The sequence below is a fragment of the Lactuca serriola genome, chromosome 5 (genome assembly GCF_051521515.1).
Source record: "Lactuca serriola cultivar US96UC23 chromosome 5, Lser_US96UC23_V15, whole genome shotgun sequence".
In the NCBI taxonomy this organism is placed as follows: domain Eukaryota; kingdom Viridiplantae; phylum Streptophyta; class Magnoliopsida; order Asterales; family Asteraceae; genus Lactuca; species Lactuca serriola.
Window position 1 is genome coordinate 32,786,316 of NC_136412.1, and position 16,239 is coordinate 32,802,554.

The 16,239-nt window shown below is 32.7% G+C and overlaps 2 protein-coding genes across 3 annotated transcripts; one reads left to right on the top strand and one right to left on the bottom strand.

The window, feature by feature from the left end:
• The first annotated feature begins 2,282 nt into the window (after positions 1-2,282).
• Positions 2,283-4,616, top strand: LOC145052304 (Concanavalin A-like lectin protein kinase family protein). Its single transcript, XM_079000106.1, has one exon. It carries the CDS (start codon positions 2,503-2,505, stop codon positions 4,426-4,428), a length of 1,926 nt encoding a protein of 641 aa, XP_078856232.1. The 5' UTR covers positions 2,283-2,502; the 3' UTR covers positions 4,429-4,616.
• Positions 4,617-5,331: 715 nt separating this feature from the next.
• On the bottom strand, positions 5,332-9,979 carry FRO8 (ferric reduction oxidase 8). Of its 2 annotated transcripts, none has more exons than XM_079000107.1 (8): positions 9,626-9,979; positions 9,423-9,516; positions 9,145-9,333; positions 8,387-8,624; positions 7,342-7,669; positions 6,991-7,255; positions 5,686-6,374; positions 5,332-5,600 (listed from the first exon to the last, which is right to left on the bottom strand). In XM_079000107.1, the coding sequence occupies exons 1-8, from the start codon at positions 9,777-9,779 to the stop codon at positions 5,419-5,421; spliced, it is 2,139 nt and encodes a 712-aa protein (XP_078856233.1). In that variant the 5' UTR covers positions 9,780-9,979; the 3' UTR covers positions 5,332-5,418. The 2 variants fall into 2 exon arrangements, with proteins under 2 accessions (XP_078856233.1, XP_078856234.1); XM_079000108.1 differs by having other exon boundaries at positions 9,145-9,330; positions 9,626-9,977.
• Between the last annotated feature and the right edge of the window lie 6,260 nt (positions 9,980-16,239).

The following is a 16,239-nucleotide window of genomic DNA, read 5'->3' on the forward strand; positions in this document are numbered from 1 at the left end:
AAAAATGCAAATATATTTTGTTATTATTTTCTCTCATACATGTTTTGTTGTGTATTGGTCATAAGAATCATTTTACTTTTGGTACATATTGTTAGCCTAATAAGATTTTGGTCTTTATTTTGTATTGGGTTTTATGTTGGCTCAATAGCTAGAAAACTTAATTAGCTAGTCTATATATTATGACTTTTCCTTTCATTATAACTCGTACTTCTCCTTTGATAATAATATAAAACCCTAGTTGTTCTATGTCTTGATAGTTCGCATGGTATCAGAGCTGGGTTTGATCATCTGTATTTTTGTTTTTGGGGGCGAGTTGTAGTAGACACGATGTTGCGAGGATCGATGGGAGACTGATTTGGTCTTTTGGGTATGGTTTTCTTGCTTGTTTCTGTATTCCGTTTGATTTGATTTGTTCGTTTCATCGATTTCGAGGGTTTCGTTTCGTCTGTTAGTTTTGTTGATTTAGAGATCTTGATTGTTGTTGTTGTTACTCGTATTTACTGTTATTTTGGTTATTCTCGTTTGACTGATATTGGAAATATGGTCCTGAAAGATGATTTTCTTTAGTCCATTAGTATCCAACTTGATGACAAGAACTATGCCTATTGGAGTTATGCTATGAATAATTTCTGACGAGGCAAGACTATGTGGGGGATTGTTATAGGTGACAAGAAGAAACCAATAGACGAGAATACTACTAATTATGCAACCTTACTAGATTTATGGGAGACTGATAACTCTAATATCATTACTTTGATTAATAATTATGTTATCCGGTCTATTGGTACTCAGTTGGCAAATTATGACACAACAAATGAGGTTTGAGATCACTTGGCTAGGCTGTATACTCTGTCTACATTTGCAAAGCAGTATCAGTTAGGGTTTGATATTTGACCCCTCCAATAGAACAATCTTAGTGTTCAGGAATTTATGCATCTATGTCGGATTTGTGGGATTAGTTGGCTCTTACAGAACCTGATGTGTTGAAGGCTTTTAAGCCTTATATTGATAAAAGGGAAGAGCAATGTTTGGTTCAGTTCTAGGTGGCACTACGTTAAAATTTTGAAGGCTTGCATGGATCAATCTTGCATCACACACCTCTTCCCACTGTTGATTCGATTGTTCACGAGTTGATTGCTGAAGAAACTCTTGTCAAGTCCCATGCTGACGAAGGTCCCAAACTATGAACTTAGAATGATGGGTTAAGCTATAAAAGGGTATATTGGTCATTTGACAACCTTATGATGATGATAATAGGTGTTGACATAGAAGCATAAGTTTGAATAGGTTTTATTCAAGTGAAGAAGAGTGTTGTGTTGCTATGCATTAGAGTAAGGCGAGTTTACCGAGAGCATATGTCCTAAACTATGAACTTGCCTTTAAAAAGTTTTCATATGATATGATTTGCAAATATGACATGAAACGTTTTGGTGATCCTTATGTTTACTTACATGCTACATGCTTTCCATAAATACTAGTCGGGAATATTAATACAAAAAATATTTTGGAAAATACAAGGGTTTACCTTAAAAGCTGAAATGATGATAAAATGATTTATAGTGATTTATTGATATTCTCTTTTAAAAATGTTTTCTTTTAAAAGAAAAATGATGTTTTATGATGATATGATGTTTTTTTTACAATAAAATGATGTTTCTGTTGAAATAATGTTTTATGATGAATTGATGTTTTATAATTTAATGATGTTTTATGATTTGGGGAATTTAACATGTGCATACAATCTAGGATGGGTTCCTATATGAGCTTATCATTATATCACTACGAGATTGACCATTATGATATATCATGGCAATGAGTGATTTTTGGAAAATTGTTACTATGCACAAGTGGGATAATATCCATTATGTGGTATTCATATGATGGTTCATAAATACCTAACTTATGATGTGAACTTGGAAGATGTTTGTTTGGAATACGCTAAAAAAATATGACTTCGTGACATCCAAAATTGGGGTGTAATATGTCAATGAAATGTCTTTGTTACAAATAAAACGATGAAAAAAAATCAACTTAAATGAAGTCCATATGAAAAAATTATAAATGTTGGAAGTTTGAAAAAAAAAAACAAAATCAATTTGAAAAGCATATGCCCCAAATACAAAAATTAAGGCTATTTTAGTCATTTTCTTTCACTTTTATAGCTATTTCATGGTAAAAAAAAAACTTTTAAAAAATAACTATTATTATCATTTTTCATATTTATAGAGTATTAAATTACATATTATTCGGTTGATGAATAATGATTTCTTACCCAAAAAAGTATACAATTGGAAATGGTCTTGCTAATTTTGAAATGGCAAATGACTTGCGAGCTTTCCCGATAGAGATGTTATCTATGCAAGATCTAATTCGTATAAAAGAAACCCAAATCTTCAACTTTGAAATTTGAAGAGACATTGGCCCATGTTTGATTTGAATGTCTTATAGTCAGATATCAATAAACACAATTTCTAGATTTGCTGTAAAACAATTTCTTCAGGTATGAAAACCCCTTTTCCCATCTGCAACTATTCTCCGAAAATGAATCCCGGAAGCCTTGTAATCACTCTACTCTTCCTCCTATCACCACCCATCGCCGCCGTGGACTTCCTTTTCAACTCCTTCAACACAACCGCCAACCTCCTGCTAGTACGTGACGCCCGCATCGAGCCACCGGTGATCCGCTTATCTAATGACTCCAATCAGTGGTCAATCGGCCGAGCTTTCTACTCAACACCAATTCAAATGTTCCGGCAAGGATCCAGTAACCTTACTGTATTCTCCACGCAGTTCGTCTTTTCAATCTTACCGGAAATCAGCTCCAGCCCCGGTTTCGGCATCACTTTCGTGTTATCAAACACCACCGAACCCAACGGAGCAATCGGCGGTCAGTATCTAGGATTGTTCTCCAACTCCGCGGCACGAACTGTAGCTCCGCTTATTGCCGTGGAGTTCGACACCGGTATAAACACGGAATTCAACGAGACGGATGGAAATCACGTCGGAATTGACCTTAATAATATTGAATCAGAGGTGAAAGTTAGCGCCGGTTACTACAATTCTACAGGGAATTTCATTTCGGTGGATATGCGAAATGGGCAAAACATACATGCTTGGATCGAATTCGATGGATCTAGAACGGAAATCAACGTTACAATTGCTCCAGCGGGTATGTCTAAGCCAATCACACCGTTACTCACCTATCGCAATCCAGCTATTGCTAATTACGTAACTTCTGATATGTATGTTGGATTTTCTGCTTCTAAAACCACTTGGGTCGAAGCACAAAGGGTTCTGGCATGGAGTTTTAGCGACACCGGCGTTGCAAGAAACATCAATACTACTAATCTACCAGTTTTCTTACTTCAATCCAATTCAAATTCTGGTTTATCCACAGGAGCTAAGGTGGGTATAATATGTGGTTCAGTGGCGTTCTTTCTATGCCTGCTAGGTGTTTGTTATTATGTCTGGCTGAAACACAACTCCAGAAATCAAGAAGATGAAATCGAAGACTGGGAGCTTGAGTATTGGCCTCATCGATACTCATACGAAGAGCTGAAAGAAGCCACCAACGGATTCTCAGACAAGGAAGTTCTCGGCGCAGGTGGATTTGGTAAAGTTTACAAAGGAACATTAACCAACAAGACAGAAGTCGCTGTAAAATGCGTGAATCACGACTCAAAACAAGGATTGCGAGAATTCATGGCTGAGATTTCGAGCATGGGTAGACTTCAACACAAGAATCTGGTTCAAATGAGAGGTTGGTGTAGAAAAGGAAACGAATTATTACTCGTCTACGATTACATGCCAAACGGAAGCCTCAACACATGGATCTTCGATAAACCAAAAAAAGTTTTAAATTGGGAAGGGCGTAAGAAAGTGTTAACAGATGTAGCCGAGGGTTTACATTACCTACACCATGGATGGGAACAAGTGGTGGTGCATAGAGACATCAAATCAAGCAATGTGTTATTAGGGTTTGATATGAGAGCTCGATTGGGTGATTTTGGATTAGCGAAACTGTATACACAAGGTGAAGAGCCTGGGACTACACGAGTGGTGGGTACCCTTGGGTATTTAGCACCGGAATTGGCCATGCTTGCATCTCCGACAACCGCTAGTGATGTTTACAGCTTTGGAGTGGTGGTGCTAGAGGTGGCATGTGGCCGGAAACCTATAGAAACGTGGCAGGAGAGAGAGGAGGATGTGGTTTTGGTGGATTTGGTTAGAGAGAAGTATGAAGAGAGAAAGTTGGTTACAGTTGCAGATGAGAGAATTAAGGGGGAGTATGACGTGGAGGAAATGGAGGCGGTTTTGAAGCTAGGGTTAAGCTGTTGCCACCCTGATCCGGTACACCGGCCCACCATGAAGGAGGTGGTTGCACTTTTGTTGGGTGAGGATGCCACTCTTGCTACCATAATCATGTAATTATATTTTGCCTTTTTTTTGTGTTATATTTTACAATTTGATTTATTTATTTTTGTTACAAAATAGCTACCATGAGGTTGCCCTCATTGTATTACTATTACATATTGATACTTTCAGTTTGACACTGAGGGCAATCTTGATGGCATCTTTGTATATTACATCTATAAATGTTGATTTTTTTCTAGAAATTGTGTATTGTTTTCTTGCAAAATCGGATTGATTCATGGGTATGTTGAGTTTATTTTGTGGCATTCTTGATGGAATATATGTTTATTAGTTCAATACATTTTGACTTTTCTTGAAATTCTGTACTATTTTCTTACTAAATTGAATTGATTCATGGGTGTCATGCATGTATTTTTTTTTTTTTGGTAATCTTGATATTATCTTTGTTTATTCATTATTGATTTTTCTTGAAATCCTATAATAGCAATTTACTTGTGTTTTCTTACCAATATGAGTATTGTACTTTATTCGTTACATGTTGTTACTTGTAAAAAAATGTATTATGATTAAAAAATTGTAAGTACGTTGCTATTATGAGTTACATATTTCTGTATCGAAAAAATGTTATTAGGTTGCTATTATGGGTAAATAAATGCAAGTATATTGGCTTTATTGGGTAAAAAAAATAATAGGTATGTTGCTATTTCCTGTAATTTGTCTGGCAAAAGAAATACCAACTTTGGTTAATTTCAGGATGCCAAATTGGTCAAAATGATGAAGTGATTACTTAATTTATATTCAATAAAATCGGCCCTTGATCTTTGTTCATTAAAGAATTCAGGTCAACTGTGGTTGGTGCTCTTTCTATGTTCTAGCCCACTTAATGTAGTCTTGTGTTCATACAATACTTTATACTTATCAAATTAGAACTTTTCAATACACTTAAAGTAAAGTTAATTAAGACAAAAACAATAACACAAAGCAAATATAACTTCAAATATACACATTATTCAGCTATATATAAATAGGTTACTTTCTTTCTTCCTAAAGACTAAAGTTGAGGGAGTGAAAATTGAAATATGTCTTCTTTCTTAGAGCACCAGCAATTGAACCTTGAGAACTTAATTGACAAAACGAAGCTACTGATTCCTTCATTGCTTCCGGTCCACATACCAACACCCCTACGTGGGACCCGCCCGTTTCATTTGGGAATTTCGAAAATATTTCTGTTCAATTTACACATGATTAGGTACTTACAAGAATGCAAATCTTTGTTTATAGCATAAATAACATTAAAAAAAAAAATCGTACCTTGGAACTCGGGTCTTGCTCCAAAATGTAGTTCATGATCATCAAGATTTCTTGATTGAAAGGAATTTGGTTGCATTTCTTTTCCCTCATGGTTAATCCCCATCAATAGTGGTTGTTTCTTTAGATGTTTCAATTTCAAAACTAACGACATAGTTGTTACAATGATGATGGATAGAATAAACGAGCATGTGAGAACAAGATCCACAAATGATGAGGGGGTTTGGGTTTTCTCTTTGGAAGAAGGTTTTTTAGGTTGAGGCAAAAAAACATGGCTCAAAATGATTAAAAAAACTAAAAATAAAATAGATGATAATCCGATAATAGTAGCCATAAAGAGTGAACTCCCGTATCCATTTGGAGAATAACTTATATGCCCGGTGTCAAAATCGACTGTTTCCACTTGAGAAAACTCGTTTATTAATTCGCCAAGTGTTGTGCTGGATTTCGGTTCTTGGGTAACAAATACTTTTAATTTCAAACGAAACTCTTTGGTATTTTTGTTTGAGAGAAGAGGTAGAATTGAATTGAGCATGCCGATGCTATTGCGTTTCTTCGTGATGTACACGAGTTGTATATTTGTCGGGTAATTCTTTTTCCCATGATTTTGAGCGGAAGAAACTTCTTGCAATATGCTCAAAAATGGAGTCACCCCTATTCCTCCGGCCACCAAAAGCAAACTATCGTATTTACTGAAAGACATTATATCATAAAGTATGGTGTTACAAAGTTAGACACAAGACAAATTACAATACGTAGGTCCCACATGACATGACAAACTGACCGGACCAAGTTGTACGGTTAAAGTTTAATTGTTAATGTTAGACATGTTCGTCTCTATATATTTTGGAGTCTACCAATTCTCCTTAAAGAATATTTAAAAGAGATAATATAATACTACAAAAAATTTAGGCTAATATAAATGTCAATGAGGCAAAAATTGCAACTTTTTGTCCTACAGAAAAAAGGTGGAACATGGACTTGCTCTTTATCTTAAATGCCTTTCCAGCCCTCGTCATCAGAATTCATAAATAGTCCTAGAAAACATGTCTAGAAGTGAGTGATAGAGACGATCGTCCATGACCCATCTTTAAAAGGGACCCAATTTTTTATGGAAAATATTATATTTAGAAGATAGAACAAGTAATTTTCTTTCGATTACTGATTTATTATAAAAACTTAATGAAAATTTTGTATTTTAAGAGTCCATTTTTCTCTCGTCTAGGCCCAAAATATCTTTGTAACTAGGAAATTGCCATTTTATATGTAACAATTCTAGCCTTAGTGACGATAACTTATCTTTGCTACCTTAAGAAGTCTGTTGATGTGGGTCCATATGGTCCTTCAACAGAAACCGGAATGCATGTTTCCACTTTTTGATTAAGACCCGAAACGGGCATTCCTTGGATCATGTCATAAAGAGAATTTGTCCACGACCCATCACATTTTATGATAACCGACATCGTATCATCATCAACGCTTGAGCTTGAAGCTATACTAAATGAATGCCATTGAAATTTCGAAATTCTTGGAACCTTGATAAAGATTATGCTTGTGGGGGTGTACTTCAAGCCTGCATATATACATATATACGTCATTCAAAACTTTTATAAAATCAATTATCTTTATTTACTTTTGATAACGCGATAGATAAATTACTTGGTTCTTTTGGAAGTATAACTTCAATGGCCTTGAAAGGGAAAATTCTTGCGGAAAGAATGCATGTTTGTGGCCTTGATTGTATTATTCGGAGCAACCTTTCAATGGCAAAAAGAAAAATTGCAGGAAACACCATGTAGAAGTGACGATCACCCGTGTGAAACAAGAAGAATATGATGAAGATGATGTACAAGTGGTGTGTGTAGTAAAATATTTCAAATCTTTTTCTTCTAATTTGTGGAAGTGATGTGATCCCAATCACTAATCCCACGATAAGTGCAATTTCGCCAGCGAGGTATATTCTTCCCGTTTTCTGCCATTTCCATATCTATTTTCCCCATAAAAACAATAAAAAAAACTACATGTTATATATAAATATAGAGGAAAATAAGTTAGTTATTAGCTACAGTCTAAAAAAGAAAAATCCTTGAATATCTCTCCATTAAGTTAAAAAAAAACACACACACACATAAAGTCTAGTCCTGTTAACTCCACCAACTTGTACTATTTTAAGTGGAGATGTTGAATTTTCCACTAATTTTTCTTTACATTTTTTTTGTGGGTTGATTACTTTTGGATAACCAAACCAAAAATTAAACGCAAACTGCAAAATGAGTCTAAGTTTGGGTTCTGCTTTTTGGCTGAAAAGCAATTAGAAATCTAAAAAAGTTTGAGGTAATTGAAATGCGAACACCCTTACCAAACATTACTAAAAACAAGAAACATAGTTTGACTTTTTAGGTCAAACCCTGGCCTTTTTCAATCATGTCACCTTTTTCTCTTTGTAGTTTTGTCATTGAATTAAAATTCAATGCATCTCAAAAAAGCGAAAAGCACTAATAATTAATATCATTATTGACCTTGGAAAATTATTCATATTTTGTTTTTAACAATAGATCCTTGAATTAAAACTCCAACATGAAATAATTTTATTTTAAAGTGTTTAAATCTTAAATGATCATTTATGGGTCATATTAAAGGCGAATTGAAAAATTACTCATTTGACCCCGAGATTTTGCGAAACCGAAGAAATAAGGTAGATTACCTCGTCTTGAATCTGATGTTTGATGCCCCAAATGAATAAAGTCCCAACACCATGTAGAGTGGAGAATGATAGCATCATGGTCCCGAGCCAGATATGATATCGAACCGATGCTTCAAATTGGATACCGAATAAGCGAAATACCGTCATCGCCCTCATGATCGGGAATAGAAGCAACCCTAGACAGGCTTCTGCTAGCAATCCAAACCGTGTTGCTATCCTAAATGTCTTATATTGCCACCTATCAGATACGAATATTATATGAGTATCTGACTTAATCTCGTAAGCTATATATTATTGTTTTTTTTAATTGAAAAAATATGAGGAACAAAGGCTTTCCAATGTTAATTACTAAATTAAAAAAAAACTCAATTAGTTTTGTCTTTGGCGTTACGGAGGGTAAAATGGACAACTGTACATGACTTATTTTTTTATTATATATTATATATTAATTTTTATTTAAAATAATAACGATAATGACATTTTTTTTCTAGTTGGTCCCAAGCTGCCATGGTCCTTCACTTTTCCAAGTATGCCATTATTTTCTTAAATATCATAAACATCATTTATTCACACGTATTTAACGGGGTGAAGCCAGAAATTTTTTTCAAAGTGTTCCTTATAAATTAATTGGAATATATATATATATATATATATATATATATATATATATATATATATATATATATATATATACCCTGGCCCATAGGTAGCTCGGCCCTTGCATAAGTCTATTACTTGTTTATATTCTTAGTACTCACATGTTTAATTTGAGTGATTTGACTGGCATCATCTTGTTGAAGTCATTAGAGATGCGTATGTAAAACGTCCACACGAGAAAGATGACGAAAAGGGACATCACAAGGGCTTCCATGGCAGACAAAACACCCACAAAACCATTGACGATAATTGGATTCGATAAAGCCGTGATGAAACTCCTCCCTTGTCTTCTAACATTCAAAGCAAAACACCCCAAAACATTAATTTACATGTAATTATCAACGAATTTAATCATAGTTAATTATTATCTATCATTTACCTCTGTCTTCGTTCCTTTGGTTTGAAATGCATGTACACAAATCCAATCATCACAGAGACGATAATAGGCAATGACAAAACAATGAAATCAAGACCTGAAAGTAGGTGTATGATCATGTTAGAAAATTGTTTGAATTTTGGCTTTTTGCTTTTAATTTCTTAATCTATCTATATATAGCTTCTATATGAACTTGAAGATCTTACCATTAGAACCGAAAACTGAAGTTCTTGCAGCATCTTCAGCTTCCTTCCATGTTCGTGTCCATATTTGTGTCGGTTTCAGAACCCAAATAGATACCCACCCGAGGGCTAGTAAGACCATTAAAAGTTTGAGAACAACAAGAAAAGCTTTCGCCATTTTTGAGTTTGATTACGAAAGAAGATCGGGATTTATGTCAGTGCCAAAGACTTCTTTTCCAGAAGTTTGTGAAAACCAAGTTGGAGATATGAAATATGTGAGTGTGTGTTTATATACATAGATATGTGTGCGTGTGTGTGTATATTAGATATGGATATCATTAGTGAAACCCCACCATTAGTACAGTTTACATCATGATAGTATATGATAATATTCAAATAACCTTATCATATTAATCATTTGTATTTCTCCCCTTGTCATTAGAATTTAAACACATGGCTTGTATGCATCAAGACATCAAGTCTTTTGAAAGATGATAGCATACAATTTCTTTATATTGTCAACACGAAGTGGAAGAGGAACAGTTGTATTTTCGGGAATTGATAATTTAATATTCACATTTCTACACACAAACGAACAAAAAATGATTTATATAGAGATGAGTATTGATAGCAAGTATTGTGACGTGAAGCATCAGAACAAGAATCATAGATAATCATTGTTTATATAGCTAGAGATAGGTAGTTTTTCATTTATCTTGATTATCCGTTTTCTTAACCTTAACTAATCAGAAAATCACAATCAAAATTAAATTCAGTCCAAACCGACTTCAAATTACAATAAACCACACAAATACACTTATAATATGAAGTCCTGATAATCAAGTTAAGAAGCAATGTGAAACCAATGTTTTTGAGTTCTCAAGTCTGATTGCTTCAGACCCGAGAACTCAACAGTCAACAACACTGTCTTGAGTCTGTTTGCTTCAGACCCGAGAACTCAACAGTCAACAACACTGTCTTGAGTCTGTTTGCTTCAGACCCGAGAACTCAACAACACTGTCTCGAGTCTGATTGTTTCAGACCCGAGAACTCAACAACATTGTCTTCAAATAAACGTGGGCCCTACGTACCTACGAGGGAAATGGAGTGCAAGAATAACGGTTTGAATATTATGTTATTGTGACATGTAAGTGATTAGTGATGGTTGAGTTTGGCGTTCGCATGTTGTCAGACTCATGATATTTTTGGAATCTAATTTCGTTTAGCAAAATTGACCCGCATTTATATAGTGGATTCTTGGTCCCATCCACTTCTTGCACTCTTCTTTTTTGGCGTTTTCAATCTTCATTCATGGAAATCCATATCTTGATAATAGAGACTAAATTCACTTGACTTTTGTAAGAGTAAACTCTGGCTTTTATCTGTTTTGTCGACATATAAGGAACTTGCATATATACTAGGAATTGGATAAGGGAATTGAACGGGAATCTGGTCCAGGATATAGTTAAAAGTAAACCGATTCAGTGCCACAATGTTCATGTTTTTAACCTCGAAGTGGAATGGAATTTTGCAGATCGCATAAGAATGTTACATGTGGTGGTCCATGCAATATCAGTTATGGAGGTCCTTAATTTGCACTCAGTTTTCCTGCAACAGGTTGCCAAGACCTTCAAGTTGTCAATAACAAGGACATGCATGAGACACTTGTCTTTCAACTCTTTTGAAAAGTAAGGTTGCACTTATTACACTATAGATGATAGTTTTTAACGATGTACAAATAATAAATTAATCAAGAATTAGTCAAACATACATCAAATACAATAAAGAGTATTAATTATATGTAATATTACATAATTAAATATGAAATTTCTTATAATTAATTAATGTATTTTACATTTAATTATTAATAATATTCCTCATAATTATGGTTCGGTTAATGTTTCTTATATGTATTATACGGTATTAGAAAATCCTTAAAACTACAAAAATTTGTTGGTAACAAATAGCGTCCAATGCTAATGCTATGATGTTCCTAAATTAATTAATCTAGTCTTGGTTTTGTGCTTCTAATTTTATGCCAAACTTCTAGTGCTCATTTACAAGGATGGCATGATCGATAGTTGTGCTAATGCTCCCATGGTGGGTGTTGCCTATTTTTTTTTTTCTTAAAAATTTGTAAATGAAACAAAAATAAATGGGGGGAGCACTACCGATATTTGCTACTTCCTAATTAAGTGGAGGAAAATCTAGGGAAAAGTTTTTAAATCAATACTTATTGGGGATTCCATCATTTCAAAACCCTAGTTTTAAAATATCAAATCACATTGATTTGAACCCGAGCTTCTGTTAAGTAATCTTGCCATTATGCAAAATGGGTACACATCAAATTTGATCAACGCATCTCAGCATCATGTGACTTTTATAAGGCACTAGAATTTGTGGGACTATAATGTCGAATATATCCAATAAATTTGATTAGTACTAATCACCATTTTCTATGATGGAACTTGCAACATTTGGATGTTTCTTTTTAGCCTTTGTGGAGCTAATTTCAGTTAAAGTGAGCTAATTTCAGTTAAAGTGTCTTGTTTTGACTTTTGGCATCAAGAGTATATGTTACGGCCTATACAAAAAAAAAAAAAAAAAAAAAAAAAAAAAAAAAAAAAAAGGACTTGAGATATCAATTCGATAGATGTTGGAACAAATAATGTTGGATTTTTGGGATGAAAAATTGAGGTCATGTTTTTCCTATCAAGTATCCATTATCTAAATAAATGTTATTTAAAAAATGTATAAAAAAATGACAACATACACACGGAAATGAAAGGAATCAATGAATGAGGGTAAATTTGTAAAAGACAAGATTCATGAACTTAATAAAAAAAAGTCTACCAAAGGGCATTTTGTCTGGCGGTAAAAAATGATTTTCTCATTTAAGAGATCATGGGTTTAAGTATCGCTTGAGATATATGTGATGGTAGTTAGGAATAGATTAAGACCATTGGTTCAGCATTAGAAGCAAACATGGTAGGAAATTAGATAAGGACCACTGGTTGTAACAATTGTTTTGGCTGTTTTGTTTCACTAGCTTCTCGCTAGTGTTAGGGTTTATTGGAATTGAAATTGAGTTGTTCAAAAAAAAGATTAGTTTGCCATTTTAAAAAATAATAAATAAATAAATAAATAAAAAGTTTTATTTAGAAAAATAAAATAGTAAACATTCAAGTATAACAATCATATTCTCATTAAATTCATTATATAAAAAACAACTAAATAACCTCAAAAGTTTACAAACCCAATCGGCACAAAACATCACTAGTCAACATGTTGGCCTTCGGACATCTTGCATGTGCACAAAGCCAAACTAAAGTGATCTATAATTGAATACCCATTTGATACAAACATGTAAGGTTGAAGCCAAAAGATGCCTTCTTTCAAATGTCAAAGTAAATTGCTACAAAAGATCAACTAAATCTTGTAATATCAATGAATAGGCCAAGTTCTTTTAGGCAAGCATATTGTTGCAGACTGACTATGTGGTCCTGCAAGTTTGTACATGTATTTTTAGAAAAGAATTTCGTATTGTAAGAAAAAATATATAATAAAACATACCAAAATCCAAAACCCTATATACACCATTAAAAGAGGCCAATACCTTTAAAAGTATAATTATATCAAATATTTGAGAAAATATACCATCATTGGCTTTCATCCTTTTCTTGTTTTACATTATTTTTATCATTGATGTCTTTTGTCCCAAATTTTGAGTTTCATAGAATGGACGATCTCATTTAGTATACATATGGTCGTTTAACTCTTTGTTTTGTGGATCATTAGGTATTAATCTATACCCACGTAATCCTATTAAATAATAATGCATTATTTATAGTTTAGTTAATTTGTATACATAGTGTCATAGTATAGAGTACATGGGATTTTATATATATAATATATTTTTTCAATGCAATGCATTGTAAACTCTTAAGGGTTTTCATTATTTTTACTCTTGTTAACATGATAAAAGCCTAAATGAGTAACAACTCATCTAAAACGTTTTGAAAATAACGTTGTCAAATGTAACAAATTTTTATTTTTGTTTTTAAAAGACCATTATAACTTGGAATATGTGGTTTTTCCGGTTACAATTGTCATTAAAAAACGGAAATAAAATTTTTGTTAATTACCTGTCGAAAAAAATTAAATTTGGTTCAATGTTAAGTTTAAAACACTTTGGATAATTTGTTACCCCATTATGTGATTACCCCTAAATAATACTCATATATTTTCGGGTGGGGAAAAACATAAAGCTAATATATATAAATTTCATTATGTACCTGAGATTTTCCCAAACACACACATACATAAAGATAGAGAAGAGAACATGGGATGAAACATTTTTTTTCTAGTGAATGTCTTTCTAAATAAACAATCCTACTAATATTAGTTTAAGCAAGGTTCCGTTCATTGATGAAACTTATTTTTTTATGTGAAAAAAGTAAGTTAATCCTTCATCACCAGATCATCAAATTCTCACAACCATTATCGATGGACATATTAAGCCCATTATCATTGTTCCTCCTCCATGTGAAACTGGTGGAGAAACCCCAAACCTAATGATGATTCTCAGTGATTAATATGGAAATCACTTCATCCTTGGACTAATGATGACATGTGAGTTGCAAATCTTGATATGAAGGTAAAATCTGTAATAAGTAGTGCTCCCTCTTATAGCGCTTATTATTCTACTAAAATATGCATATAACCAAATATATGAGTCTTTAAATAATATATCTTTACTTTGTGTGTTTTTTTTATAAATTTGTAGAAATGGCTCATGTGGTTTTCAAAAAGTCTCAACATTAGGATAAATTTGCAAACAACTCCACTGACTAAAAACCACTATAAGCCACTGCTTCCTCAATCTTTAGACAAAATGATACTTTGTCTAGGTTGCTTCTAGATCAATTACAAGAACATAAAGCAAAGAATCAATATATATCATTTAGTTATAATCATACATAAGTATATAAATACATATATCTTATGGTTCTTGTTCATATTCCATTGTGTAATCACTCTGTGAGAGAGAGAGAGAGAGAGAGAGAGAGAGAGAGAGAGAGAGAGAGAGAGAGAGAGAGAGAGAGAGAGAGAGAGAGAGAGAGAGAGAGAGAGAGAGAGAGAGAGAGAGAGAGAGAGAGAGAGAGAGAGAGAGAGAGAATCTATGCCTTTTGATACTTTGTTTATTTCATAGTATCATTTTTCAAAATCATTATTAAACTATAGAGCATCATTTTCCATATGTACATAAACAATCAATCTCAGTTGTGTGTCAACTTGATTGGCATACACAATGATTTTTAAATCAAGTTCTTGATGATTCTAATGACGAGAGTATTCAATTGTTGATTAACGAAGACTTGTCAAAATAGACAACTCAAGGGCTTTAACATTGTATACATACATCGACTAATATGAACATTTAAACATCAATGCATAGATTAAGGAGACATTTTTTTTGGTTTTTAGAACCCGGTTAGTTGATTGATGTAAACAATAAGCTCCATCCGGATGAATTAATTTCATCTGTTGATGTTGATGTGTTGTGCATAGTTTTTTTTTCCTCAAATTTTGGTGTTTATACCATATGAAGTAATTTGGTACAGTTTTATTATATACTAGGTGTGAGATCCATGTATTACATGTGTTTAATTAAAAAAATAAATATAAAATTTTAACAATTTGAAAAGTTTGAATGTATAAGAAAAATAAGAAAAAATTGAATTATTAAAATTAATTAGACTTTAATGTATTGAATACATTACATATATAAACTTTTTCTAATAAATATTTTACATATATATTACCTTACACATTAAATGTGAAATTTTAATTTAATAAAATGAAAAATACAATAAAATGATAAGTGGAAAATAAAAAATTTAAAAATTCTAGAAAATGTCATGTGTCCAAATGAATGAGAAGAGGACATGTGGCAAAAAAAAACATTCATTTATTATAATAGATTAGATTGTTCATCAAAAACTCAACAACTTGCTAGGGTGGCAGGTTAGAGACCGCCATAAGAGCACTTGGTGTTGGGTTTAGGCTTAGTAAGGTGGGAGTCGCCAAAAAAGGTTATAGTTTGAGAAGAAAAGCTTCACTAGAGAAGAAGATTTTTGTAGCGTTGTTTTTTTTTTGTTTAAAATGGAAGAGAGGGGGTATATTGTATTACTTTTAGTCCATAGGTAAATTGGTCATTAAAAAATAGCATGTCAAAAGTTAAACTTGAGACTTTGCAAAGTTTGGGAAACATAAGGACCAATAATGTAACGTTTTGCAAAATTGTCCTAAACTTTAGACTTTTTGGAAACTACTATGACCTTTTTGCAATTTCGTCAATATTCTATATTTATTTTTCCTATTATAAAACTATATTTTAGAAAATCTATCTATTTATAGGAATTATATGAATTAGGAAAATAATTTTAGAATACCATATCTGAATAAAAAACTAAAAATACAATATGGTGATCAAATCGACTTTTAAGAATATATTATTATTTAATAAAAAGAGAATATTAGAAAAATGATATAAAGGGAAGATTATTACTAAATTGATGAAAGTTATTATTTCTTAATTTAAGCCAAGAAGGAATGAAGCATTTTTTTTATATGAA

Excerpts from the sequence above, each read along its gene's own strand:
- LOC145052304 (XM_079000106.1), top strand. The coding sequence starts at position 2,503 with ATGAAAACCCCTTTTCCCATCTGCAACTATTCTCCGAAAATGAATCCC.
- FRO8 (XM_079000107.1), bottom strand. The coding sequence starts at position 9,779 with ATGGCGAAAGCTTTTCTTGTTGTTCTCAAACTTTTAATGGTCTTACTA. Across the intron at positions 9,334-9,422 it reads CCAAAGGAACGAAGACAGAG|AAGACAAGGGAGGAGTTTCA; the intron begins GTAAATGATAGA and ends TTTGAATGTTAG. Across the intron at positions 7,670-8,386 it reads AACATCAGATTCAAGACGAG|ATATGGAAATGGCAGAAAAC; the intron begins GTAATCTACCTT and ends TGGGGAAAATAG.